The sequence below is a fragment of the Chrysochloris asiatica genome, unplaced genomic scaffold (assembly GCF_000296735.1).
Source record: "Chrysochloris asiatica unplaced genomic scaffold, ChrAsi1.0 scaffold00257, whole genome shotgun sequence".
NCBI lineage: Eukaryota > Metazoa > Chordata > Mammalia > Afrosoricida > Chrysochloridae > Chrysochloris > Chrysochloris asiatica.
In genome coordinates, this window is record NW_006408775.1 from 2360204 (window position 1) to 2385224 (window position 25021).

The 25021-nt window shown below is 55.8% G+C and overlaps 4 protein-coding genes across 4 annotated transcripts; 3 read left to right on the top strand and 1 right to left on the bottom strand.

The window, feature by feature from the left end:
* Positions 1–384: 384 nt before the first annotated feature.
* Positions 385–3143, bottom strand: PRSS21 (protease, serine, 21 (testisin)). Its single transcript, XM_006873971.1, has 5 exons — positions 2993–3143; positions 2651–2816; positions 1619–1902; positions 954–1108; positions 385–618 (listed from the first exon to the last, which is right to left on the bottom strand). Exons 1-5 carry the CDS (start codon positions 3141–3143, stop codon positions 385–387), a joined length of 990 nt encoding a protein of 329 aa, XP_006874033.1.
* A 7418-nt stretch (positions 3144–10561) lies between these two features.
* Positions 10562–14454, top strand: LOC102816435 (testisin-like). Its single transcript, XM_006873972.1, has 6 exons — positions 10562–10709; positions 10803–10829; positions 10972–11137; positions 12158–12441; positions 13047–13201; positions 14221–14454. The coding sequence occupies exons 1-6, from the start codon at positions 10562–10564 to the stop codon at positions 14452–14454; spliced, it is 1014 nt and encodes a 337-aa protein (XP_006874034.1).
* Positions 14455–14586: 132 nt separating this feature from the next.
* Positions 14587–19270, top strand: PRSS33 (protease, serine, 33). The gene is made up of 7 exons (XM_006873973.1): positions 14587–14659; positions 15297–15378; positions 17434–17519; positions 18041–18203; positions 18334–18605; positions 18806–18975; positions 19112–19270. Exons 1-7 carry the CDS (start codon positions 14587–14589, stop codon positions 19268–19270), a joined length of 1005 nt encoding a protein of 334 aa, XP_006874035.1.
* Positions 19271–22125: 2855 nt separating this feature from the next.
* Positions 22126–24743, top strand: LOC102817217. The gene is made up of 5 exons (XM_006873974.1): positions 22126–22217; positions 22342–22639; positions 22681–22815; positions 23886–23991; positions 24631–24743. Exons 1-5 carry the CDS (start codon positions 22126–22128, stop codon positions 24741–24743), a joined length of 744 nt encoding a protein of 247 aa, XP_006874036.1.
* The last annotated feature ends 278 nt before the right edge of the window (positions 24744–25021 follow it).

Consider the following 25021-nt stretch of genomic DNA (forward strand, 5'->3'; position numbering starts at 1 on the left):
TTTCTGGAAGCATGCAGACAGGGATAGGGAGGGAGGGAGAGGCTGCTTGAAGGGACTTGAGTGTGGGGAAGGAGTCATCAATTCATTATTGTTGTGGTCAGTACCACTGAGTCGCTTCCAACTCACAACAACCCTGAACAGGGTTTCCAAGGAGCATAGCGGCTAGTGAGTTTGAACCATCAACCTTGTGGTTCAAACCAACTTGTGGTGCAGAGTGCTGTATCCTACAGCGCCACACAAGATTCACAACTCAAACATGTTTAAATGTTTATTAGCAAAGGGTATAGAAAGGCCCGAGCCCCGCTCAGCCAGGGTCTGGCCATGGCTGCCCCTAGCCCTGGGTGGTGAGCTGGCACAATGACACCCACACTGGGCTCTGCCCACTCAGGCCAGGCACAGGAGCACGGGCACCCAAGGCAGAGCCAGCAGCAGGAGTGAGGAGGGGTCTGTCCTGGGGATGCCGTGAGCCATAACCCTCTTGATCCAGGGGAAGTGCTCACTGACGTTCGTGTAGACGCCAGGTCGGTTCGGGCGACCGCAGCCCACGCCCCAGCTCACGACTCCGACCTGATACCACACACTGTTCTCTTCACAGACCAAGGGCCCGCCTGAGTCACCCTGAGGAGTGGGGTAGTGTGTGTGAGTGCAGGTGGGGGCACCTCGGGACAGTGCAGTGCCAGGGGACAGGCTGGACAGTGGGGGTGGGGGGCTGTGCAGCTGAACAACCAGCTACAGTGACGGAGCCTCACTTTCTGTATCTATAAAGTGGCACACTAATCTGTACCTTCCGGGACTGGAGGGGAGTGGAATCCAGTCTGTGGGATCCCAGGGGTACATGGTACGCACAGGGTCAGTAAGAGCTGAACTGCTTTCCAATAAGCAGCTCTGTGGCGTGAGTAGCACTGGGGGGTGTCCGGATCCAGAGGCCCTGCTGGGGGTGGGGGGACACTCACAAGACAGGCATCTTTGCCACCTTCTGCTTCGCCAGCACAAACCATGTCTCCGAAGATGTTGTAGCGGAAATCGGGCTCTTTGAACAGGTGGTTACACATGGTGTTGTTTATGATGGAGATCTGGACTTCCTGGAGGTTGTAGGGGGCCGCCAGCTCTGTTGGCGGGGAGGAGGATTAGGAGACAGAGAGAGACAGTCAGCTGAGACTCAGGCTGCCAAGCTGGCTGGGGGCACCCACAAGGCCCTGGACAGGGCTCTTGTCTTCACTCTTGCCAGCACCAGCATCTCCGAGGTACTCAGCAACATTACCGAACCACCAAGGGCAGACAGGCCAGTCGCACTCCACCTGAGACTCGGTTTCCCATCCTCACGTTTACTAAGAGAACAGGTTGGGGTGCAGGCCTGAGTTGAGGTGGCTGCCCTCACCAAGGCTCCCTGCTGATCACAGGCTCTGGCCAGGAGCTGGAATTAAGACCTTGGTCCAGAAAGTCCTGCCCGTGTAGGTGGAGGGCGAGCAGACCAGCAGGTGAGGGGAGACTGGGTGGCCAGAAAGAGGCCAGGGGTTGTCTAACAATCCCAGTGGGTGCTGCTGGGTGGAAGTGGGTGAACAAGCGGGCTGGGATGGTTCCCCCCTCCCCCAGAGACCTGCCTGTCCCCCAGCCTTACCGATGTTCTCCTGGATGTCCCCCCAGCCGGTCACCCAGCAGTCGGTCCGGTTGTGGAACGCCTCAGTGGCATTCACCACACAGATGGGCTGGATGTACTTCGTGTAGGTGACCAAGGAAGACACCTTCAGCAGGGCGATGTCATAAGGTGAAGTCCAGAGGAATCTTGGGTTCATCACAATCCTCTCAACTTGGTAACGGTTCTGATAGGCCTGCAGACTCCAGATGGGTGGGACTGCAGACAGTTCCCCAAACTGGATGCTATATGGAAAGGGGTCAGTGGACCTGGCGGGGGAGGGGCAGTCAGGGATCTCTGAAGGAGGCATCTGAGCTTACCTGGGTGCTCACCCCAGGACAGCAGGGAAACCACTTGCTTGTCCTGTGTCTGACAAGGCCCCTTCAAGGAGAATTCCTGTGTCCCAAAGGGCCCCCTGTGAAGTGGTAAATAGCCCAGAGAGACCACACCCAACTCCTGTCCTGGGGCTGCAAAGTCAGAGCAGGAGGTGGGAGCCTCCCCAGAGAGTCACTCAGCCATTCTCTGCTTCAAAGAGCACTCTGTGGTTGTTGCTAAGGGCCTTAGATTTGTTCCCACTCACAGTATCCCTACATAGGGTTTCTGAGGAACAGCTGGTGGGTTTGAACCACTGACTTTGCCGTTAGCAGTACAGTGCTTATCCTACAGAACACCTACCGCACACCTAAACTGGAGAGAGTCCTCCCGGGGACCCCAATGTGAACTGCTAACCAGGCTAGAGTCAAAGCAGCTCTCCTCTCCCTCAGGGAACCCCTCCCACACCTGTACCACAGGTGCCTGGGTGTGAATGGGTAAGGAAAAAGATGGCGGTCCCTTTATTTCAAACTAAAAGGGCATTATCCACAGTTGTGCGTTGGAATGTTCTGGAAGAAAATTCTAGAAAACGCTCAATAGGGTTCCCTCCAGGGGTGCCAATGAGAACTCAGGTGGAAGGGATTGCAGCCAGGCCTGGGGCTCGCAAGCTCCGGCTCGACAGCACCCCGCCGCCCCCGGACTCACTCTTGGAAGCAGTGCGCGGCCGTTAGCACCCAGCGGCGGTTGAGCAGGCTGACTCCGCAGATGTGGGTGCCCCACAGGCGTAGGCTTCCCTGCCACGGCCAGCTCCCCAACTCCGCGTCCTGGCCTCCCACTATGCGCGTGGGGATTTTTGTTTGACCGCAGGGTGCTGGGATGGACAGACGGACACGCGGACACCTGGCTGAGCTCAAGTTGTGTGGAGGGGAGAGGTTGCCCGGGGTCGCGGAGGGAGACAGTGATGTGACCACGGAATTTCCCTACCCCCCCAACAAGTGGTGGGCAGATCTCCCCCGAACACTCATCCCTGCCGGCTCCATCACCTACTCGTAAGCATATCCCACTTCCCGGGACTTGGGGTCGGGAACATCACTTCCCCATCCTGCGACTCCCCCTGAGTCCTCACATCCCACCCGAGCTCATGAAGCCCCCCGAGCCACGCTGGGGACAGCAGCAGCCACAACAGCGGCGCGCCCATGACTCCTCTCAGTCACCGGGCGCCCCCTAGGCTTCCTATCGCTGCTGCCCCACTGGGGCGCCCTCTGGGGGCAAGAGGGCAGTGGAATCCTGGGCTCGTCAGCCCCTCACAGCCTGACGACCTCCCTGGGTTCGACGCTGTTTGGGGACCCCCGAAATCACACGTGCCCTTTCTGAGATCCCACTGGGACTCGGTCCACCAAGCATACTCATCACCCGTCAGAAATGACCTCTCTCTTCCCTGGAACCCCAGGGTCCTGGCTGCCTCCACCCACTATACTCTCCAAGACCAGGACCGCCCACAGCTGGGGCCAGCAGGCCCACGAGCAAGTCCCCACTGGTGCCCTTTGGGACACAGTTTTCTGTCAGCTGCTGCCAAAGACAAGATCCTCGACGGGAGTCAGGTGGGGAAGGTGAGGTCCTGACCCCCCGGACCCTGATCCAGCTGCCCAGGCTGCCCTCTGGTGGTGAAATGTGGAGCTGCCTTTGACAAACTCCCTGGGCATAAAGGGAGACAGTACCCCTGAGTCCTTCATCCCTGGTACCTGTGTCTGGTGACTGGTGACTTTTGGGTGGGAGTGCTGGTGAGCTGGACCTGCTCAGTGGGGTGTACCACCTTACATAGAGTGTGGAGTGAGGGTGCCCCAGCATGAAGTTGGGGTCACCCTCCAGGCAGATGTCCAATCTGTGGGAGCCCTGAGTCACACGTCTTCTGTAGAGCTGGGCAGCAGGAGGAGAGAGGGTGCCCGTGTGTGCCTGTGGGGCTGGGCCAGTGATGCTGGCCAAGTGTCTACCCCTTCCCAGCCACCCAGCACAGAAAGACAGACCATCTGGACATTGAGCATGAGCTTGGACCGGGCACCCAGGGACTGGCCACCAGCCCTGCTCATGACCCCAGATTGATCGCAGCCTGAACTTGAGAATTTACTTTTAAATCTGACCACGACTTTGGGACTGAACCCAGCCCTCCTAGTGACTTAAAAAGGTTGCTTTCCCCTCCCTGTCCACACCTTCCCTGATCCCAGGTTGACCAGGACCCCAGGCAAGAGGCAGGGGAGCAAGGATTTAGTCTCAGCAGTTGATTGTTCCAGGGAAAGGCCCAACAGAAGGCTCAAAGGGGCTGTTGCAAGGAAAGTGGGCTTGGGCAAGGCCTGCTTCTCCCATTCTGTGTCCCTGTCTGGGCTGCTGTGGTCATCCACAGACGTACATGACCAGGGCCTACTTTCCAGCTGTTAGATCCCAAGGGGTGCTAAGACCCCACGGACACAGGCCTTCTGGTCACAGGATGAAAGTGAGTCTGCTAGACTCCTCTTTATCCTCCGGAGACTAACAGACCACCCACAAAGGGACAGATGGCAATGCTGCTAGCTGGAAACCTTGCCTCCAAGGGTCCCAGAAACCACCACAGTCATCCCTGAAACTGGCCTTCAGGTGGATGGGCGTTAGAGTTCAGGGGAACAGGAGTGAGCCCAGAGAGGGTCCCTGAACAACTGAGTGGCCAACAGGGAGCAGAGAAGAGCCTGGCTTAGGATATGGCAACAGGCCCCTGAGGCAGGAGCATGTCCCTCAGCAGTCCAGGGCTGAGTTCTGGGTTCCACTGACGCTCCATGAGGTGTAGAAGCTGACGTTGATGAAAACACCCGAATTCTTAGGGAGGCCACAGCTAAACCTCTAGTCACCAGCCCTGCCTGAACCCAGACACCACCAACCATGGGGCCTCCAAAAGCACCCCTGGAAGAGAGCTGCTGGCTGGCAGCCGCCTCCTTCACAAAGGGGGTCAAAGCTCACAGCAGGCCCCCAAGTCCCCCCACCTCCCACTCTACTGGTCAGGTCTGGTGAGCAGAGCAGGGTCAGTAGGGTGTGTCTGTGCAAAAGGCAGCAGAGGTGGCTGCTCTGGGGACTAAGGGATGCAATTCTCAGCCAGAAGAATACACAATAGGATGGGCTTGATATGTTCTCTAAAGAGACTGCAAAGGTCCACAACCAGGGAAAAATATGTGAAGCTCTCACGTCTCAAGTTGGTGACCAATGGCAGGGAAGCCTGACGATGAAACAATAAAATCCCGAAATCTTTGCTTTTCCTTCCTAAAGTCTTCCGGGGTGGGGTGGAGGTGGGGTGGGGTGCAGGGAACCACTGGATTTGTTTTCAGATCTGTTTGCTCCTTCCCATTGCTCCCCACATGGGAATAAATAGCAAGTGATTATGGAATATGATTCCCAAAAAGAACACAATATATTTGTTTCCTGGTCTTGTAGAGCTATACATTAAAACAACAATGATGAATCTGCCAAACATGGAGGACCCTGGAAGGCATGATGCAGTCACAAGGGGACACACACTGTGTGAGACCACTACCAAAAAAAGTCAAGAAAAGGTTTTCATTCTATTATAAACATTTTATAGTGGTGGCAGGGCTGGGAGGGAAGGAGAATTATTCACCAGGTAGAGTGTAGACACATGCTAACTTGAGTGACAGGGAAGGCAGTTAAAAAGATGATTAAAACGGCAAATGTTGTTGTATATATATTGTGACCATAACAATGGCTAAGTATGTGACTCAAACCCCATTCTCGTCTAAGAACTACCTATGTGATCCATGGGGTCCTGGTGTGGCGCTGTAGGATAAGCATTTGACTGCTAACATTGAGGCTGGGTAGCATTCCTCAGAAACCCTATACAGGATCGCTATGAGTTGGAACCGATTCCACGGCAATTAACAACAGCTTGTAATCCATTTGTAAAAGAGTGAAACAAGACCTAGGCTGTTGTTGGGAAGAGCCATTAAGTCGGTTCCAACTCATAGCAACCCCGTATAGGGTTTCTGAGGAGCAGCTGGTGGGTTTGAACCACCAACCTTACAGCTCAAACCGATCTTGTAATCGAGTGCTTACCCTACAGAGCCACATAGCTCACACTATATACTAAAAATGAACTCAAGATGGAGCAAAGGCCTAAATGTAAAACCTAAAGCTATAAAAATCATAATGAGAGAACAGGAACAAATTTAAGAGCACACACTAGGGAGCATACCAGAAAACACAAACTAGATGACTGGAACTTCCTAAAGATCTGACCCTCACATATCAAAAGATTTCACTAAAAGAGTGAAAAAAAGAACCCACAGATGGAGACAAAAAACAACTTGGCAGTGACACATCAGACAAGGGACTAATCTCTAAAATTTATAAAAAACTTCAACACCTCGCCAAAGAAAAGATGAACAATCCAATTTAAAAATGGGTAGACATCATGACTCGATGGCACTTAACAACAACAACAACAACAAGACATCATGAACAGATACTTCACCAAAGAAGACATTCAGGCAGCCAACACAAATACAAAGAAATGCTGGTAATCATCAGTCACTAGAGCTATGCAAATTAAAACAACATCACTGTTGTTGTTGTTGTTAAGTGCCGTGGAGTCGCTTCCCACTCATAGTGACCCTGCACAGGGTTTCTGAGGCTGTAAATCTTTACAGGAGCAGAATGACCCTGCACAGGGTTTCCGAGGCTGTAAATCTTTACAGGAGCAGAAAGCCTCATCTTTCTCCTGCAGAACCACTGGTAGTTTTGAACTGCTGACCTTGAGGTTAGCAGCCCGATTCGTAACCACTACACTACCAGAGCAAGTTTCAAAAAAACGGAAAATAACAAAGCTGATGAGCTTGTGCAGAGACTGGGACCTCCTACACTGCTGGGGGGAATGTAAAATGGTGCAAACGTTAAGGGCTTTCTTTAAAAAGTTGGAAATAGAACTACCATATGAGCCAGCACACCGTCTACTTGGTACAATCAAAACAGTGACACGAATAGATGTATGCACACCCACTTCTTCATAACACTATTCACTATAGCAAAGATTGAGACAGCCTAAATACTCATCAATGGAAAAGTAGATAAACCTTTGGTACATACACACAATGGAATGTTAAAGAATAATGAATCTATAAAACACTTCATACATGGATGGACCTGAAGGACATTATGCTGAGGGAAATTAATCAATTACAAAAGATCAAATTTGTATGAGACCACTATTGTAAAAACCCAAGAAAAGGTTTTCACACTAAAAGAAACATTCTTTGATAGTTACTAGGATGGGAGGGAAGAGGAAGTAATCCACTAACTAGAGGGTTTGTTGTAGTGCTGTTGAGTGGGTAGCAAACCTGTACAGGGTGTCTGAGGAGTGGCTGGTGAATTTGGTGACTTGGGTGATGGGACAGGCAATGTACAAATAGAAGGTTGGCAGAAGGATGATCAAGGCTGGGGGACTACATGGGGAGAGGTACGAGAGTGGGAAATCGAAGGTGAGTACGTCACATACACAGTCCTGCAATAACAGTGACCCACGGGTCCCACAGGTCATGGTAGATCACGGAGAGATGAGAAAGCCAAATCTCAGGTGGGGATCGCCCTGCTCCTAACAAGCTGGGTGCTCTGGGATCAAGCTCTTCCATCAAGAGGAGAGGGGATGCGAAGAAAGGAGCCAGGCTGGCCCCCGGGCTACTCTTGGACTTTGGGTCCCTGCCTCCTCCCAGCCCTCATGACCACACACCACCAACAAACCCCACCATGACTGGGTGGCTGCTGCGTGCCAACATATGAAGTATTATTATTGCTAGCAGGTGCCGTCGAGTTGGTTCCAACCCATAGCGAGCTTGTGTACAACAGAATGAAACACTGCCTAGCACTGCACCATCCTCACAATTAGCGCTACACAGTTACTGCTACACAATCGTTGCCACTGTGCCAATCCAGCTCACTGGGGGTCTCTCTCTTTTGCTGACCCTCCACTTTACCAAGCATAATGTCCTTCTCCAGGGACGGACCCCTCCTGATAGTATACCTCAAGTATGAGACATGATGTCGGTCATCTTGGCTTCTAAGAAGCTTTCTGGCTGCACTTCTTTCAACACAAACTTATTTGTTCTTCGGGCAGTCCATGGTACCTTTAATATTCTTCTCCAGCACCAGAACTCACAGGCATAAATGGCTCTGGCACTAGTCAGTTGGTGTGGATGGGTGCCCCAGGCCAGCCAGCATTCTGGGACCTTAACTTTTCAGGGGACGGGTGGGGGCCTGCAGGGGGCTCTAGGTTAGGAGGCTGTGGATGCTTTGCTACAGAATGCCATATTTCAAGGGCTACCCCATTGTCTCATGTCAGCTGTTCTAGGGAGGGTGCCAGGACTGTGCCCTCCCCTTCCTGTCGCCCTCCAGCACCTCCCCTCTCCACACCCAGCTCAGAGCACCCTGACATAGTAAACTCCCCGAGCCAGTGACCCAGCTCCAGCTGCTGGAGCCCAGAGCATCTCTGGGCTTGGGGAGGAAGATTGGGAGGATGAAGTCATTGAATTAGACAGATGTGGACAACTGCACCCAGGTGATGCCCCCGGGCTGTGCAACTCTAAGTAGCTGGAGTGCTCCAGTAAGCTGGACCACCGTGCTAACGCGCTATGGCCACTGGGTGGGCTGGGCGTCCATCTGACACGATGACATCGATCATGGGCTGCCGTCCATACACTGCAGGGAGAATCTGAGCATCTTGGGTCCCAAGATGCCTACATGACCCCTCTGCGCACCCTCCCACACACACACCAGACTTCCAGACCACCATAATCATGAAACACAGAGCCTGGCTCTGAGGGTGGAGCAGAACGGAAGTGGGGGTCTGAGTTTGTTCACTGAGTGTGGAGCACAGTGACGAGGTTAGACAAGTGTCTAACACAGCTTCCTGAGGGTCTCTGAGTCTCAGCGAAGTCCAGGAAAGTGCTGAAGACAGCTGTGCCACCCACCACAAGTAAGAGCCCTAGACGCGAGCTTTGCGGTGCTGGACACCTGGGCTGGGCACCTGGACCTACATGAGGGTGTTTCACCTTTCTTCTTTGCCCATCCCCAAGTCCTGCAATGCTCACAAATAGGTGATGGGACCGGGGGAGAGGCTCGGGTCTGTGGGTCACCTGTTTTGAGCGAGGGGGTCACTAAAACACTGTCTCCCTCCGCGACCCTTGGAAAACCCTTCTAGCCACGCGTCTGGATCCAGCTAGCGATGGACTTGTCCTGTCCCCCCGCCCCAAGCTCATTCCCCTGTCTGTCCATCCCAGCGCCCTACGACCACCAGAAGACCCACACCAGCAAAGTGGAGGCCAGGATGTGGAGTTGGGGAGCTGGCCGTGGTAGGGGAGACTACGCCTGTGGGGTGAGCTCAGACGCCTCCTTCAGAGACCCCTGACTGCCCTTCCTCCACCAGGTCCACTGACCCCTTACCATATAGCATCCAATTTGGGGAACTGTCTGCGGTCCCACCCGTCTGGAGTCTGCAGGCCTATCAGAACCGTTACCAAGTTGAGAGGATTGGGATGAACCCAAGATTCCTCTGGACTTCACCCTACGACATCACCTTGCTGAAGGTGTCTTCCTCAGTCATCTACACCTACACGAAGTACATCCAGCCTGTCTATGTAGTGAACTCTCACCAGGAGGGTTGGGGGTAGGCCCTAGGATCATGGCTGGGGCTGCAGGTCAGTCCTGGATCCCTGGGCTGAGCTCATGCCCAATGTCCAGATGATCTGTCTTTCTGTGCTTGGTGGCTGGGAAGAGGGTAGACACTTGGCCAGCATCACTGCCCCAGCCCCACAGACATACACGGGCACCCTCTCTCCTCCTGCTGCCCGGCTCTACAGAGGATGTGTGACTCAGACTGGACCTAAGGTCAGGGCTCCCACAGAGTGGACATCTGCCTGGAGGGTGACCCCAGCTTTATGCTGGGGGACCCTCACTCCACACTCTGTGTAAGGAGGCACACCCCACTGATCAGGTCCAGCCCACCAGCACTGCCACCCAAAAGTCACCAGTCACAGGTCCCAGGGATGAAGGACTCAGGGATACTGCCTGCCTTTATGTCCAGGGAGTTTGTCAAAGGCAGCTCCACATTTCACCACCAGAGGGCAGCCTGGGCAGCTGGATCAGGGTCCGGGGTCAGGACCTCACCTTCCCCACCTGACTCCCGTCGAGGATCTTGTCTTTGGCAGCAGCTGACAGAAAACTGTGTCCCAAAGGGCACCAGTGGGGACTTGCTCGTGGGCCTGATGGGCCCCAGCTGTGGGCTGTCCTGGGCCTGGAGGACATCGTGGGTGGAGGCAGCCAGGACCCTGGGGTTCCAGAAAAGAGAGAGGGAGACATAAGGGGTAGACATTCCTGAGGTGCAACAAGTGGTGTGCTTGGTGGACCCAGCCCCAGTGGGAACCCAAAATGCACGTGCGACCTCGGGGGCCCCAAACAGGGCAGAGCCCAGGGGAGTCAGGCTGGGAAGGGCTGTCGGGCCTGGGTCCCGCTGCCCCCTCATCCCCAGAGGGTGTCTCAGCCGGGCTGCAGCCGGAGAAAGTCTAGGGGGCGCCACGTCGCCGGTAAGAAGCCATGGGCGCGCTGCTGCTCTGGCTGCTGCTGTCCTGGGTAGGGCTCGGGGGGCTGGGCGAGCTCGGGTGGGACGTGAGGACCCAGGGGGGTTCATCTTCTCAAGTCCCCAGAAGGTCGCTAGATGAGGACCTGGTGCTCCCGACCGCAAGTAAGGACCCGCGCTGAAGGGCACCTGGGCGGGGCAGCGGCACCAGCGTTCGGGCGTTCGGGCGCCTCACCCTTCTTCTCTGCTCTCCCCCAGGTCCTGAGAAGTGGAAAATGCTCTCGAGTAGGTGACGGGGGAAAGGGAGAGGGGCGCGAACCTGAGGATCACGTGTTGTGTCTATGTCACTGTGGCCCTCCGCGACCCGGGGCAGCCCTTCCCCTACACACACCCTGAGCTCAGTCGCGTGTCTGTCTGTCCATCCCAGCACCCTGTGGCCACCGGAACATCCACGAGCGCGTGGTGGGAGGCCAGAACACAAAACGCGGGTTCTGGCCGTGGCAGGGGAGCCTGCGATTGCACAAAAGACACTTCTGCGGAGCCAGCCTGCTCAGCCGATCCTGGGCTCTCACCGCGGCGCACTGCTTCAGAAAGTGAGTCTGCAGGTGGACCAGGCCCATCTGAGTTCCCGTTGGTGGCCCTATGCACGTCTCTGAATATTGTCCCTTTACTTTGAAACAAATGGTACCACCGTTCTTAGACACTTCACCCAGTGTTGGGTGAAATAAACAAGGTAAGCAAGGGCTTACTTGTGTTTCCATATTAATTTGTAGTGGACAGCTCCACATTATTTCACCACATTAAAGATTCCACTTCTAGGTCTGGCTGGCCTCTCTGTCTCTCTGAACCCCACAGCCTTTTCCTACAGCATCAAAACCTCCAATCCTTGCTGGGAACAGAGCACCGTCAGCAGCAGCCTTACTTGTGCTGACGTACTAATCAGTAGGAAATAGCTTCACGTGTTTTGCAACACAAGTAAGCCTTTGCTTATCTTGTTTATGAGGTAAACACCCACTCCACCCCCACCCCTACCACCGATTTAGCCCAGCAGGTACCTGCAGCCATTCATGGAGGAGTTACCTGAGGCAGAAGCAAGACCTGAACCCTAGGCGAAGGGGCTCAGGAAAGCTGCTTTGACCCCAGCCTGGTTAGCAGCGCACACTGGGGTCTCCTGGAGAACTTGCCCCACTTTAGGTGTCCTGGAGGGCTCTGCCCTTGCAACGTAGTGGGTTACACAGTGGGCTACTGAGTGCATGGTCAGCAGTTCAAGTCCACAGAGTTCTGGGAGAAGGATGAAGCTTTCTGCTCCCCTAAAGGTTTACAGCCTCAGAAACCCTATATGAGGTTGTTATGAGTCAGAACCGACTTGACGGCAGCAGGACACTATGAGAGCAGAAGCTGGCTCCGTGACTCGCAGGGGGAGACGCCCCGCGCCTTTTCTGGCTCTACAGCCCCCCCATTGGAATTGGGTGTGGCATGTCTGGGGTCCTAACACTTCACAGGGGGCCCTTTGGACCACAAGACAAGCAAGTTGTGGTTTCCCATTGCCTCTCATCCCAGGTGAGGTCAGCTGTCTCCTCTAGAGACCCTTGACCACCCCCTCCTCCTGCCAGGTCCAAGAATCCATCAGACTGGAGTGTTCAGTTTGGTGAGCTGTCTTCCTACCCCTCTATACTGAACCTGCGGGCCTACTTCAACCGTTACCAGGTGGAGAAGATCGTGATGAACTCCGATTTTAAAGGACACTCTCCCTATGACATCGCCCTGTTGAAGCTGTCTTCCTCCGTCACCTACACGACGTACATCCAGCCCATCTGTGTGGTGGACTCCACCAAGGAGTTCATTGACCGGACCGACTGCTGGGTGACCGGCTGGGGAAGGACCAAGGAGCATAAACGTGAGGCTGAGGGACAGGTCGGTCTCGGGGAGGGCACCGCCCCAGTCCCCTTGGGCTGCTTCCCGCCCAGGAGTGGCCACTCATGTTGTCAGGTAACACAGGGCCTCTTGCCAGCTGCCCAGCATTCTCCCCTCACCTGCTGGTCTACTCTGCCTCCAAAATCTCAGTTTCCATACCCACCTAGAGTGTATGGCCAGCAGGGAACCTAGGCTAGGGTGGCCAGCTCACCTTAGACCTGTACCCCAGCTGCTTTCTCACTGTAAACGTGAGGGTGGGAGCTGTCCGGGGCCACTCCATGAGGCCGCAGGTGTTCGCTGTTTGACTGCATTCGTTGCACTATGCTTGGGGTCAGACTCCAGACTCGGTCAGGGGCCACCCTTACATTTACAAATTATGAAATAGAATCTCATGTGGAGTGGGATCAGCCCGTCCACCCTTGGTGGTTCACTGGCATTGCTGAGTGCCCCTGAGGTGCTGGTACCAGCTGGCAAGAGTAGGGACAAGAGCCCTACCCCAGACCCCGTGGATGTGGGTGCCCCCCACTCAGCCCTATAGTCTGAGTCTCAGCTGACTGTCTCTCTCTGTCTCCTAATCCCCCACAACAGATCTGGAGCCCCCCTACAACCTCCAGGAAGCCCAGATCTCCATCATAAACAACACCATGTGTAACTTTCTGTTCTACCAGCCCAACTTCCGCTCCATCATCTGGGGAGATATGATTTGTGCAGGCATTAGGGATGGAAGCAAAGACGCCTGCTTTGTGAGTGCCCCCACCAAGCACCCCCAACCAGGTCAGAGAGGCACCCCAACTCCACCCCTCAACCAACCCCTTGGAATTTTCATGAGAAAACCGCTGCAGCCCTAGTTTTTCTTTTTCCTTTGATTTGTGTGTTTTTGGTGAATATTGAAGCTGAAGTTGAGGTTGCCTTCATTACTTTATACACAAGCTCCTCGGTGATGTTGGTCACATTCTTCACAGCACAGGAGTGTTCTCATCATTTCTACTGTTTGTTCTGTTTTTATAATTTGTCTAGTTTCCCTGCCCCCTGACCTTCTCATCTTTGTTTGTAAAGTCATTGTGGACAGTGTGGTCTCACGATGTTGCTGTTGAGTTGGTTCTAACTCACAGTGACCCTGCATAAGGTTTCTGAGGCCCTAAATCTTCTCAGGAACAGGGCTTCCTCTTTCTCCCAGTTTGGTCTCATAGAGATGGTTTTTGAAAGAACCATAGTAGCCATGGGTAATATTCTTTATTTTGTTAGTCCATCTGCTAGCTAAATGGTGGCCTCAGAGACAAAGGTCAAGGTTTAAAGAGTTATCTCAGGGCAATGACCTTTGGCACCCTCCGCCCCCATGTGTATGATTGTACTTTATTTAATCCTCAGGGCAGCCCTGGGAAGGGTTGATTTCTGCCACATCATGTGGTAGATATGGTTTAGGCTGGCAATGCAGACGGTGGCCAAGATGTCTGTTTTGTGAGGTTCCATCCTGTCTGCACCAGGTTCTCTGATCCCTGACATTCTCCCTCCCCAGCCCTGAGGTTGCTTCTTGGGAATAATTCATCCCTTAGTGATCATGTGTGTACCACCTGCCCCTTGGGTCCTACCAATTGGATTTACTTCCCAGCAGTTCCAGGAGGTATAGACTGTTAATCCATTTTGCAGATGTAGAAAGTGAGGCTCAGTGGCCACAGTGGGTTGCCCAGCTGCAGTCTGGCCTGTCCCCTCACTCTGCACTGCCCCAGGTGGCCCACCAAGGCTCACACACACTGCTCCCCAGGGTGATTCCGGTGGACCCTTGGTCTGCGAAGAGGACAGTGTGTGGTATCAGATTGGAGTCGTGAGCTGGGGCTTGGGCTGTGGTCGTCCGAACCGACCCGGTGTCTACACGAACGTCAGTGAGCACTTCCACTGGATGCGTAGCCTGGTGGACCAAAGCCCCCCCAAGACAGATCCCTTCTTGCTGCTGATGCCAGCTCTGCTCTGGGTGCCCCCGCTCCTGAGGCCAGCCTGAGCCCACGGAGGCCCGTGAGGGTGCCATAGTGCTGGCCCATGGCCAGGTCTTGGCAGAGGCAGAGAGAGAAAGTGTTGCTGAGTTACATTCAGCCCCTTCTGACTCCTTTGCTAAGCAATAAACAATGTGAGCATGTCTGAGTGTGAGCAGGTTCGAGTCCATGCCTTGAGGGCGCCTTTCCCCTCACCCAAGTCCACCCAGCCAGGTCTGCCCCTCCCTCTCTAGTCTCTGTCCTCCTCTGCATTTTCAGAGTTTGGGTGTTGATGGCAGAGCCCCCTTGTGGTCAGTTCCATCAGAAAGGTGGATTTGTGGAAGACGATTGGCAGTACTAGACCGGGGGAGGGAAAGGGGCCGAGAGGCTTGGGGGACTGTAGGGACAACGCGTCAGGACCCCCAGCTCACTGGGGTCACACAACCAGAGATACCACACGTGCCTGGTCTGACCATGGTTCCCCCAAAGACAAGCCCGGAGTGGGCTGGAGTGTGGGCGGTTTATTAGGGTGATCCCAGGAAGCACGGACGAGTGAGGGAGAGACGTGGTGGGAAAATAAGAAAGGTACGTGGATGAGAGTCACAGTGCGGGGCGCAGCTCCCCCCAACTCACACACCCCCCTTCCGGTCCCGCCCTCTGGAAAGCCGGGTGCAAAGCGGCTCAGCATCGCCCTCTGGAGGACGGACAAGTGAGCGTCCCTCCGCTGATCTCGACTTGGGTGAAGCCCTGCAGGGTGGACTGGGGGCGGGGGTAGGTGGCATCCACAGTGTACGTGAAGTGATGAGGACACAGTCCAGCAGGGCTGTAGTGGCCCCTGTGACCCGCTAAAGCAGAACCTGCATTTTCACAGGGGCGCCAGATGTGTGTGCCCGCGGTCTCGGGGCGTATGGGGCTGGGGGAGGGAAGGCAGGGAGGCGGGAGACCCAGGCGAGGTGAGAACCCGTGTAGACCCTTCTTCTCTTCCAGAAAATGCATCTTAGCACCAACATCCCCTTCCCACCTCTCTACTGACCTTGGAGCCTGGAGGAGGGTAACAACTAGTCAGAGCTCCCAGAGCCCCATGCAAGGGAGCATGCTCAGTGTCCCTGTCCCTGTCCCACTATGCATGGTTTGCCCCTCCCCACATGTCTGCCCCCAACATTTCCTCTGCTTCCCTCTCCCTCCACCCAGCCACTCCACAGCAGGAGCTGGCCACATGTAGATAAACTCTAGCCTTGCTTCCCACTCCCACACACCCATTCATTGCTGGCTCCTTGACTGGGCTGTGCCAACTGGGTCATGGTCAGCTTCAAGACCAGCATGTACAACACCGAATGGAGATGCGACTCCTCTCTGTTCCCAGGCCACAGTCCTCCCCTGTCCTCCTGCAGCTGGGTACACTAGCTGCTCCTGGTATCTGGTCAGGGACCTGGTGGGGATGAGTCACTGTGGGTTAATGTGCTAGACTGCGAGGTCAGTTTGAACCGAAAGGTCGGCGGTTCAAGCTCACCAGCTGCTCCTCGGAAAGAAACCCTGCATTCTGAACGACTGGATGTCACTTAACAATAATAACTATATTTACAGAAGCATATGGGCAGGTCTTTCTCCCATGGAGCCTCTGGTGGGTTCAAACCATCAAGTCTTCCGTTAGCAGCTGAGTGAGTGCTTAGCCGGTGCACCACCAAGCTTCCTTCAAAGTCCTCTAAGGGCAGGCAAACATGGGGTAGCTTCAGGCTCTGGAGCCTCAGGGACGTGAGCTAGAAGTTTATGATACTCTGCTCGGGTTTTCAGCATGCCAGGTGCTATCTCTGAGCGCTGCAGGCTTAGCTCCGTCATCCCATGACAACCTCTAGTGTGGGAAACTAAGTCATGAGGGGGATCCAATTGCTTCCTCACACTGCAGGCTGCAGCCCAACTCTGAGGTCATGGACAGTGGTGGGCAGTGAAAGTGGAACCTAAGGCTGACCCCCCACTCCATCTGCTCCAGAGAGACATCTGGGTCTCATTTGCTTCCTCTCAAACCCACTCTCAGGGCTGCTCTGCGCCCGGCTCGGTTCTGGGCACTGAGGACACAGGCTGCCCCTTCCTGCCTTGTGCAGGGAAAACAGCCTGGGCTGAGAGCTCCAGGGTCCCCAAGGAGGAGGTGACAGAGCAAGGGGCTGAGGGACAAAAGGGAACATTGCCAGGGCAGAGAGAGCCACACGGGCCTTCTGAGCAGTGCACACTGTATGTGCATGACCCAAGCCACAGGGAGCCCAAGATGCTGGTGTGATCTCAGAGGACAAATGACAGGGCCCAGTCCAGGTCCTGAGAGAGGTCAGTCATTGCTCCTGTTCCCAAGTCTCAGCCTCACCCTATACCAGCAGCCTCCGCCTCGCTTTGTCTTGGATTGTTCCCCAAGGTCAGATCACCTCCTGCCTCAAATCCAAAGTGGTTGATGCCAGCTTTGAAACAGCCCTCCCTCATCTCCTGGGGTCTGGGCTCAGCAGAAAACAAGAGCTCTCAGAAGCCAGGTTCAAGGAGCCAGGCTCAAATTCAGAGATGAGCTGCCAAGGCAGAGCTCCCTGGCCTGACCGCAGCTCTTGGCGGGGTCCCACCCCCCACTTCCGGCACCTTGGCCCCAGCCAGACTTCCTTAGACAAACCCAGGCATCTCTTTCCTGCCACTCCATAACCTCTATTCAAAGCATCTTTGTTCCTGGACGGACAGGTGAAGCCACAAGCACGCCCTACGTTCTGTAATTACCCCCTGGCTTGACTCCCGCCCCCTCCTACCCTTCTAAGCCCCCAGACCCTCCCCTGACCCAGTCAGCTGGGAGTTCACCAGGCCCTTGGGTGAGAGCAGGGGGCAGGGGCTGCCTCAGGATTACTGTCGGTCAGCTGTGAAGTGATGGGAATTGAGTGGAGGGTGGAGCGGGAATGGGGAGCTGCATATTCTACAGGAGGGATACCCAGGGTCTGTGCCCCAGAAGCTGAGGGCAGACTGTGGAACTCTGGGGCTGGTTCCAGACCTGAACAGCATCACTCTCCCCAGCTCAGCCTTGAAGCGAGAATGCAGGTGACCTCAGGCCTCCTCCTCCTCCTGCTGATGCTGGGTGAGTGAAGGCAGACACTGACACGGTGGCTACAAGGACCCTGGTCCCCCCATCGCCCATCTTACCCCTTTCTGGGTTTGGCTCCCCTCCAAAGTTCTGGGACATCTAATCTTGGCATGAGGGGTTCAAACCCTGTCTGCTAGCAATCCTGGGCTCACCAGGCAGCATGGGCCCGTCTGTGTAGTGGGTGTAAGGGGTCTGGTGAGGGTTAAAGCAGGTGACCCATAGCACAAAACCTAGCATGAAGTCACTGCATCAACGTGTACCACCTTCCCTCTAATCTCTGACCTCCCCCGCCCCATGGGATATCTGACGCTAAACCCATAATCCTCACGGTAGCTATGAGTCAGAACCGACTCGATGGCATTTAACAAATCCATAACCCAGCCCAGCCTGCTTTCTCCTCCAGGAGCTGGAGGGACTCCACAGTCTGCAGGTAAGGAATCCCGTCCTTCGGAGGCCCAAGCCCACCCCCATCATCCAGGCTCCCATCCACCCTCGCTCCCAATTGTCCCCTGCAGACTGCGGGCAGCCTCGCGTGTCGAGCCGGATCGTGGGGGGCCGGAATGCCCGCGACGGAGAGTGGCCGTGGCAGGCGAGCATCCAGCACCGCGGGGTGCACGTGTGCGGGGGCTCCTTGGTCGCCCCGCAGTGGGTGCTGACGGCGGCGCACTGCTTCCCCAGGTCAGCAGAAAGCGCTCTCTACTCCTCAGGGCCCTGACGCGCGGGTAGGGGGCGCCGCCTAGTGGAGGCGTGGGGTGGCGTCGATGAGGTCTGGGATTGAGGTGTGAGTGCTGTCTCCCCCGTCGCGCAGGCGGGCGTTGCCGCAGGAATACCGCGTGCGCCTTGGGGCGCTGCGCCTGGGCCCCACCTCGTCCCGCGCGCTCTCGGCGCCCGTGCGCCGAGTGCTGCTGCCCCCCGACTACTCCGAGGATGGTGACCGCGGCGACCTGGCGTTGCTGCAGCTGCGTCGCCCTGTGGCCCTGAACGCCCGCATACAGCCCATCTGCCTACCCTCACCCGGCGCCCGCCTGCCGTCCGGCACCCCGTGCTGGGTCACCGGATGGGGCAGCCTGTGGCCCGGAGGTGAGGTGCAGCCGGGCGCGCGCGGGTGATCAGGAAAGAGTGGCTCCCCACTTATTTCCTTCTGACCGAAATCCCAGCTCTCAACCCCCATGGGCACCCAGTTCAAGTATCCGGAGCTCGACTCCTCTCTCAGTCGTACAGGGAGACGTCGGGGTTTCTGTCCCCAGCCCTAAACCCCGAGCCCCACCTCCTCCTCTCAGTTCCACTTCCGGAGTGGCGACCCCTGCAGGGAGTAAGGGTGCCGCTGCTGACCGCACGTGCCTGTGACCGCCTCTATCACTTGGGCGCCGACGTGCCAAGCTGGGAGCGTATCGTGCTGCCGGGAAACCTGTGTGCTGGCTATGTGGAAGGCGGCAAGGACGCCTGCCAGGTGCTCGGGTCTCCGGGCGGCACTCCCTTGCCTCACACCTGCTTTCCGAAAACCCGGGACCCAAGTTTTCCCCGCCTCCCCTGGGACTGACCTCGTCCGTAGAGGGCTGGGACCTAAATGCCCCCTTCTCTTACAGGGAGACTCCGGGGGACCCCTGACCTGCATGCAATCTGGGCGCTGGGTCCTGGTGGGCGTGGTGAGCTGGGGCAAAGGTTGTGCCCTGCCCAATCGCCCAGGGGTCTACACCAATGTGGCCACTTACAGCCCTTGGATTCGGGCTCGCCTCAACCTCTGATGAGGTCACTGACCTGGAGCCAGACGCTTCTGGGAACCTGGATTCCCCCACCCCACCCCTCCTGTCCCTATGGCTGAGGCCTAATCAATTTAAGGCTCTTCTGCAACAGTGCTACCATATCAGTCTGTTCAGCCAACCTCCTCCATGGGGCATCTCAAGTCTGACCCTATTAAGCCTCCTCCAGGGATCTCCTGTAACCCAGGGGACTCACCCTCCTTCTCTCCCCTTCTCGCTGGGATTCTCACTCTGGCTGGCGCTGAAACTGGGCACACCGAAATGGATAACCCCAACTGGAGCCCCATCTGGCCTTGTTTTCTATGGAGCACATCAGTAAGGTCTGAAGGGTGAGAGGAATTGAATTCTGGGAAAAGTCTCTGTTGCTGGCTTCAGAGATGGAGAGGGCCATGTGGCAAGGGCTGAAATGCAGCCCCTTGTGGAAGTAGGAAGGCGCTCTGGTAGCTGTGAACGGCAAGGTCACTAGGAAGCCAGGAGGAAACAAAGGTCTCAGCCCTGCCACTGCTGGAACCGAATTCTGACAACAATCTGACCCAGCTTGGAGATGAATGCTTCAGTACCCGAGCTTTCCCCTAATGAGATCCTGAGCAAGGAACCTATTAACTGCTGACCGGCAGAATTGTGGTTTAATAAATTGGTGTCTTGAGCTGCTACATTTGTGGCGGTAATCTCTGACTGCAGCAATAGAAAACAAATGTAGATTTTGCCCGACTGTGCTGATGAAAAGGAGTGCTGGTGGCATGGTGGCTGGGTGTTGGGCTGCTAACCACAAGGCCAGTGGTTCAAACCCACCAGTCGCTCCTAAGGAGAATGAGGAGGCTGCTTTCTCCCATAAAAATGTACAGTCTTAGAAACCCTAAGGTTTCTGTAGGGTCACCAAGGTAAGACTGACTCAGTAACAAAGTGTTAGGTTTGCTGGTGACAGAAGTACCTGCTTGGGGGAGTGAAGCAGCCAGCAGGACCTGCCTTTCCATGCCATCATGGGCACCCGATACTACATCTCTGCTGGTGAGGCGCAGGATGCCCTAGGCAGGACCTTCAGCTGGCCTTGTAGTTGGTTGGTGGAGGGGGTAAGTGCTGTCGAGTCAGTACCAACTCAAAGGGACCTTGCACAAGTTTGAACTGCTGACCACGGGTTCCCATTTGTTGTCAGCACCATACATTCTTGGCCAGGGCTCCCAGGTCCAGATACCCTCCCCACCCCACCCCTGCATCTGAAGCCCAGCCCAGCTCCTTACCCATCCTGGAGTTCCACTATTATCTAGAACCTTGGCATCCCGTCCCCAGGCCTTGGGCTACCTACCCCAAGTCCCTGCTTCTTGCATTTCTGTTCCTCTTGACAGGGGTCATTTTCTAGAATTACAGGAGGAACCAGTGAACAGTGGGCTGTAACCAGGAAAATTCAAAGTGGGGTGTGTGTGTAGGGGGTGGGTGCAGGAGATGAACACAAAAGGCTCAGTCCCAGTGGGCCAGGTCCGCTCACCCCATCAGGCCCCAACAGGGACCCAAACCTTGTCTCCCAGCTGTCTTTCCTCCCAGGGAAGCAGACTGCGGCAGGCAGATCACCACTGGGCAAGGCCAGGTTGGAGGGCCCAGGGGGGGATACAGACTTGTTCAGGAAGGGAGAGCCATCCAGCAGCTTCAAAGACCGTCTGTTTACAAACAACTCATCCTGGGAGGCCTATTGGGCACCTATCTACACCATACCCACTCCCTGCCCCCTCCTCCCCAGCAGCGGTGTTTGAGATCTTCATCTGTCTGAAAATTAGATGCTGAGATGAAGAACTGACCACTTCCTCCCCCTCCCGCGATAGAAGAGAAGGGGACAGACAGGCAGTGCTGCTAGTAGCCACAGGGACAAGTGGCTGCCTTGGGTGTGGTGGGGAGCAGAAGCGGCCACCATTCGCCTAAGGTGTGGTGCGGGGTAAAAGCAGCATCTTCCCACTATAGTGGTGTGCAGATATCGGTTACTACAAGCATCAGCTGGTAAGCTTGAACCGCCGACCATTGCAGTTCAAACCGACTTTGCAGTCCAGCGCATTTACCCACTGCACCGCACAAGGTCTTCTACAACTCATAGGACCCTGTTAAGTGATGGACTGCTAACCACAAGGTCAGCAGTTCGAATCCACCAGTCGCTCAACAGGAAAAAGATGAGGCTTTCTGCTCACATACTCGCGTAAAGATTTACAGCCTCGGAAACGCTACACCACTCAGCGATCCTGTATAGCGTTTCCGAGGAAAGCATGGTGGATTTGAACCGCAGATCTTGCTGTCCAGTGCTTATCCTCCAGCACCACACCCGCCTTCCAGTCTCAGCCCCAGCAGGTGCAGGATTGCTGGGCTTCCAAGGCCACCACCCACGGGCTCCTTTCTCGCCGGGTGCCAAAGGCACGTCCTCTGCCACACACGCCCAGCCACGACCCGGGCGTGATTGATGGAATACGTCCTTCCTTGTAACTAATATAACTGCCGTTTGTGTAAAAGCAAACAATGTTCAATGCCCCAAAGGAAAGGGGTCGGTTGTAGGGGAGACCCAAGAGAGGCCAGCCAGTCAGCCAGGGGAAGTGTAACTAAGCAGGGAGGGGCCTGAAGATCGTCTGACCCACCTCCTACCGTTAACTTTTCTCTTCTACGATCCTTATAGGTCCTCAAGGCCTGATGGACAAGTCTTACACCCAAAGAACAGGCAGGGATAAGGGGTATTTTTCCAGTACGGTGGCCGGGAGGCCCAAAGCAAAACACTTTCGCAAAATGGCCACCAAGACACTATTGTTAAGTTGGTCACTCTTTAATGACAGTTCACGGCACACGTCAATGCAACTATCCTACCAACCCCGATGATTGACCGGGCCAACCATCATTCATCCACCCCGCTGGAATGTGCCAGCACCCTACGCTGGCAGTTAGCCCCCGAGATGCCCCAAAGCAAGTGACCTCTGCCCCTGGGGCTCCCCCGACAGCATCAGCATGGACACCTCGCCTTTGCCACTTCTAAGATGATAGCAACTTGAGTGGCTCAAGTCCCTTCCACACTCGTCCCTCCCACCATCTAGGCCACCCCGACCAGTGCGCCGCGGCACCAAGATGGCGGCCGAGAGCCCAATCATAGCGACCCGTTTCCGGACCGCTTTAAAATGGCGGCGCCGAGGAGGCGGGGCGCTGGGCCCAGGGGCGGGACCGCCGGGCGCGGGGCATGTCGGGGCGGGCGCGCGGAATGCTGGGAACGGGGCGGAGCGCGGCCGCGCCGGCGCGTCGAGGGGGAGAGGCAGTCGCCGCGATGGTGAGCGGGCGCGGGGGAGGGGCGGGCCGGGCCGGGGGCCTGGGGGGCGGCGGGGGTCCGCGGGCCGCGCGGTGAGCCCGGAATTCGCGCTCACGCCGTCTCGCTGCCCCAGGACGTGTTTCTTATGATTCGGCGCCACAAGACCACCATCTTCACCGACGCCAAGGAGTCGAGCACCGTGTTCGAGCTGAAGCGCATCGTCGAGGGCATCCTCAAGCGGCCGCCGGACGAGCAGCGGCTGTACAAGGTGCGGGCCTGGCCGGCGGGCGGGCGAACGAACCGAGGAACGGAACGGAAGGTCCAGGGCGGGGTGGGCGCGCGGCGCCGCGGGTGGATGTCACAGATGTAAACAGTGGCGCCGCGGGCCGATTCGCCTCCGAACCCGGGGCTCGCGGGGCTGCCTCCCGGGTGCACTGGGTCCAAGCGTGGGAAGCGTCAAGGGTGCTCCAGAACCGCGTGTCCGGTCTTGGGCATCCTACCCAGGGCAACGGCCACAGCCACGCCGTGGGGACCCGAGCCCAGCTCCGGTCCCCAAACTCGCCCAAGGTCGTTGGCAGAGCCCGGATCTGAACCCCCGTGCCCTTAACCTACACAGCTGGCCCTCCCGAATCACACTCTGCCCCCTAAACGCGCCTGCTGAGGCTTCTCAGGTACCAACCCAACCTATAAAAACACGCAACAAAAATCAGAAAGGAGGGTGCTAATTTGGATCTCACTGGTTCATCAATAAGCTGCTTTTGTTGGTGTTACACAAGTCTTCTTTATACCAACCAATGGATTATGCAATGAAGATAAAAGCTTAGATTTCATGACAGAATCTGGTAAATCAGATCTTAATCTAGCTGGGAAGTAGAGTGGCCTTTTGGCCATCCCAGCCCTAGGTCCTCAAGAGCCTCAGCTTCTGCGTTCTCCCCTACACCCTCTGCACACCCACATGCTTTCTGCCTGCCCTATGGTTATTGGTAATTCCCATTTTACAGAAACGGGAATTTCCCAACCAGGCCACCCACCTTGTCCAAGGTCACGTGGACTGTTGAGGGTGGCAAAGCTGGGATCCAAACCCAGGTTGGTGTTTTCCAGACTGGCTCAGGGACTCTTGGAATAAATTTGGGGATGCGCAGATTCCAAGAACCAGGATTCAAGTCCGTTGATTTGGAAGTCTTGGCCCTTGTCCCAAGTGTTCATGTGAACTGGGGTGGTTCTGGGACACACCAGCCATCTTACTTCCTTCCCCTGGCTTCCTGAATTTCTTTTGGCTGAGAGGTCCTCGAAATCTGACCGTCCTGGGCCTCTCCAAGCCTCTCCATCTCTCTTCAGGACGACCAGCTCCTGGAGGACACCAAGACGCTGGGGGAGTGTGGCTTCACCAGTCAGACTGCAAGGCCCCAGGCCCCAGCCACAGTGGGGCTGGCCTTCCGGGCAGGTGAGGGAGCCTGGGGTGGGTGAAGCCAGGAGGGTCTTCAGAGAGCCCCCAGCACTCTCAGAAACATTCAACTCAAAAACAGAGCCAGTGTAAATACAAGCAGCCCACAGTGCTCTTGTAGAAATTCAGGCCCCTTTCGTTAACAATTTGAAAGTTCACAGCTCACACACGTGCTTGGCATCCTTCCTATGGCCCCAATGTGTCCTCTTAGCAGCTTTGAACCCAAGCCTTGCCCCCACCCAGTTTCGTAAGACATGGATGCCAAACCCCCAAACTTCCCTAAGCAGCCCAGACTTAGCCTGTGCCCACTTTAAAGCATACTGAGACTCACAGGCTAGAGAGCTGCCACCCTAAAAATGAAACCTAGAGGGGTGATTTATTCCCCCAAAATGGGAAGGGAGGTTTTAAATGATAACGGTTCTGTCATAAGGATTTTCAGTGGGACTGTGACTGGTTGGCCAGCTGATCCTTGGAAACCCTATACAGGGTTGTTGACTCAGTGACACTTGACAACAATGGAGGGATGGCTAAACTTGACCCAGCCATGCAGTCCCAGTGTGGCCCCTAAGAGGAAAGCTCTATTGAAGACCAAAAGGTCACCTGGTGTCCTGCCTTCCTCTGTCTTCCCCCACCTCCCAGATGACACATTCGAGGCCCTTCGCATCGAGCCCTTCTCCAGCCCTCCTGAGCTCCCTGATGTGATGAAACCGCAGGATTCAGGGAGCAGTGCCAATGAACAAGCTGTGCAGTGACTGACGGCTGGCAGCACCTCCTAGTCTCACCCCCCCCCCCAAATAAAAGATTTCCGTGTCAACTTGGGTCCTGCTTCTTTCTCAAACCCTTAGCCCCCTATTCTCATCCACAGGCTCACTCCCATGATGGGCTTCAGGGCCCCAACCCCATCAGCACCCTATACCCTCCAGTCCTGGGGTTGGGAGGCGGGAGGCTGAGGACCCTGGCCAAGCTGCCTGTACTGTGGGGCACCAGATCTGAATTGTTGCTAGTGAGTTACACCCACCCCTAACAATAA

Coding starts and splice junctions, on each gene's coding strand:
- PRSS21 (XM_006873971.1), bottom strand. CDS start 3,143: ATGGGCGCGCCGCTGTTGTGGCTGCTGCTGTCCCCAGCGTGGCTCGGG. Junction 2,817..2,992: donor GAAGTGGGATATGCTTACGA/GTAGGTGATGGA, acceptor TGTCCATCCCAG/CACCCTGCGGTCAAACAAAA. Junction 619..953: donor GTGGCAAAGATGCCTGTCTT/GTGAGTGTCCCC, acceptor CCCACTCCTCAG/GGTGACTCAGGCGGGCCCTT.
- LOC102816435 (XM_006873972.1), top strand. CDS start 10,562: ATGGGCGCGCTGCTGCTCTGGCTGCTGCTGTCCTGGGTAGGGCTCGGG. Junction 10,830..10,971: donor GAAGTGGAAAATGCTCTCGA/GTAGGTGACGGG, acceptor TGTCCATCCCAG/CACCCTGTGGCCACCGGAAC. Junction 11,138..12,157: donor GCGGCGCACTGCTTCAGAAA/GTGAGTCTGCAG, acceptor TCCTCCTGCCAG/GTCCAAGAATCCATCAGACT.
- PRSS33 (XM_006873973.1), top strand. CDS start 14,587: ATGTCTGAGTGTGAGCAGGTTCGAGTCCATGCCTTGAGGGCGCCTTTC. Junction 14,660..15,296: donor ACCCAAGTCCACCCAGCCAG/GTCTGCCCCTCC, acceptor GCATTTTCACAG/GGGCGCCAGATGTGTGTGCC. Junction 17,520..18,040: donor CCTCCTCCTGCTGATGCTGG/GTGAGTGAAGGC, acceptor TGTCCCCTGCAG/ACTGCGGGCAGCCTCGCGTG.
- LOC102817217 (XM_006873974.1), top strand. CDS start 22,126: ATGATTGACCGGGCCAACCATCATTCATCCACCCCGCTGGAATGTGCC. Junction 22,218..22,341: donor CCCGAGATGCCCCAAAGCAA/GTGACCTCTGCC, acceptor CCCACCATCTAG/GCCACCCCGACCAGTGCGCC. Junction 22,640..22,680: donor GGGGGTCCGCGGGCCGCGCG/GTGAGCCCGGAA, acceptor TCGCTGCCCCAG/GACGTGTTTCTTATGATTCG.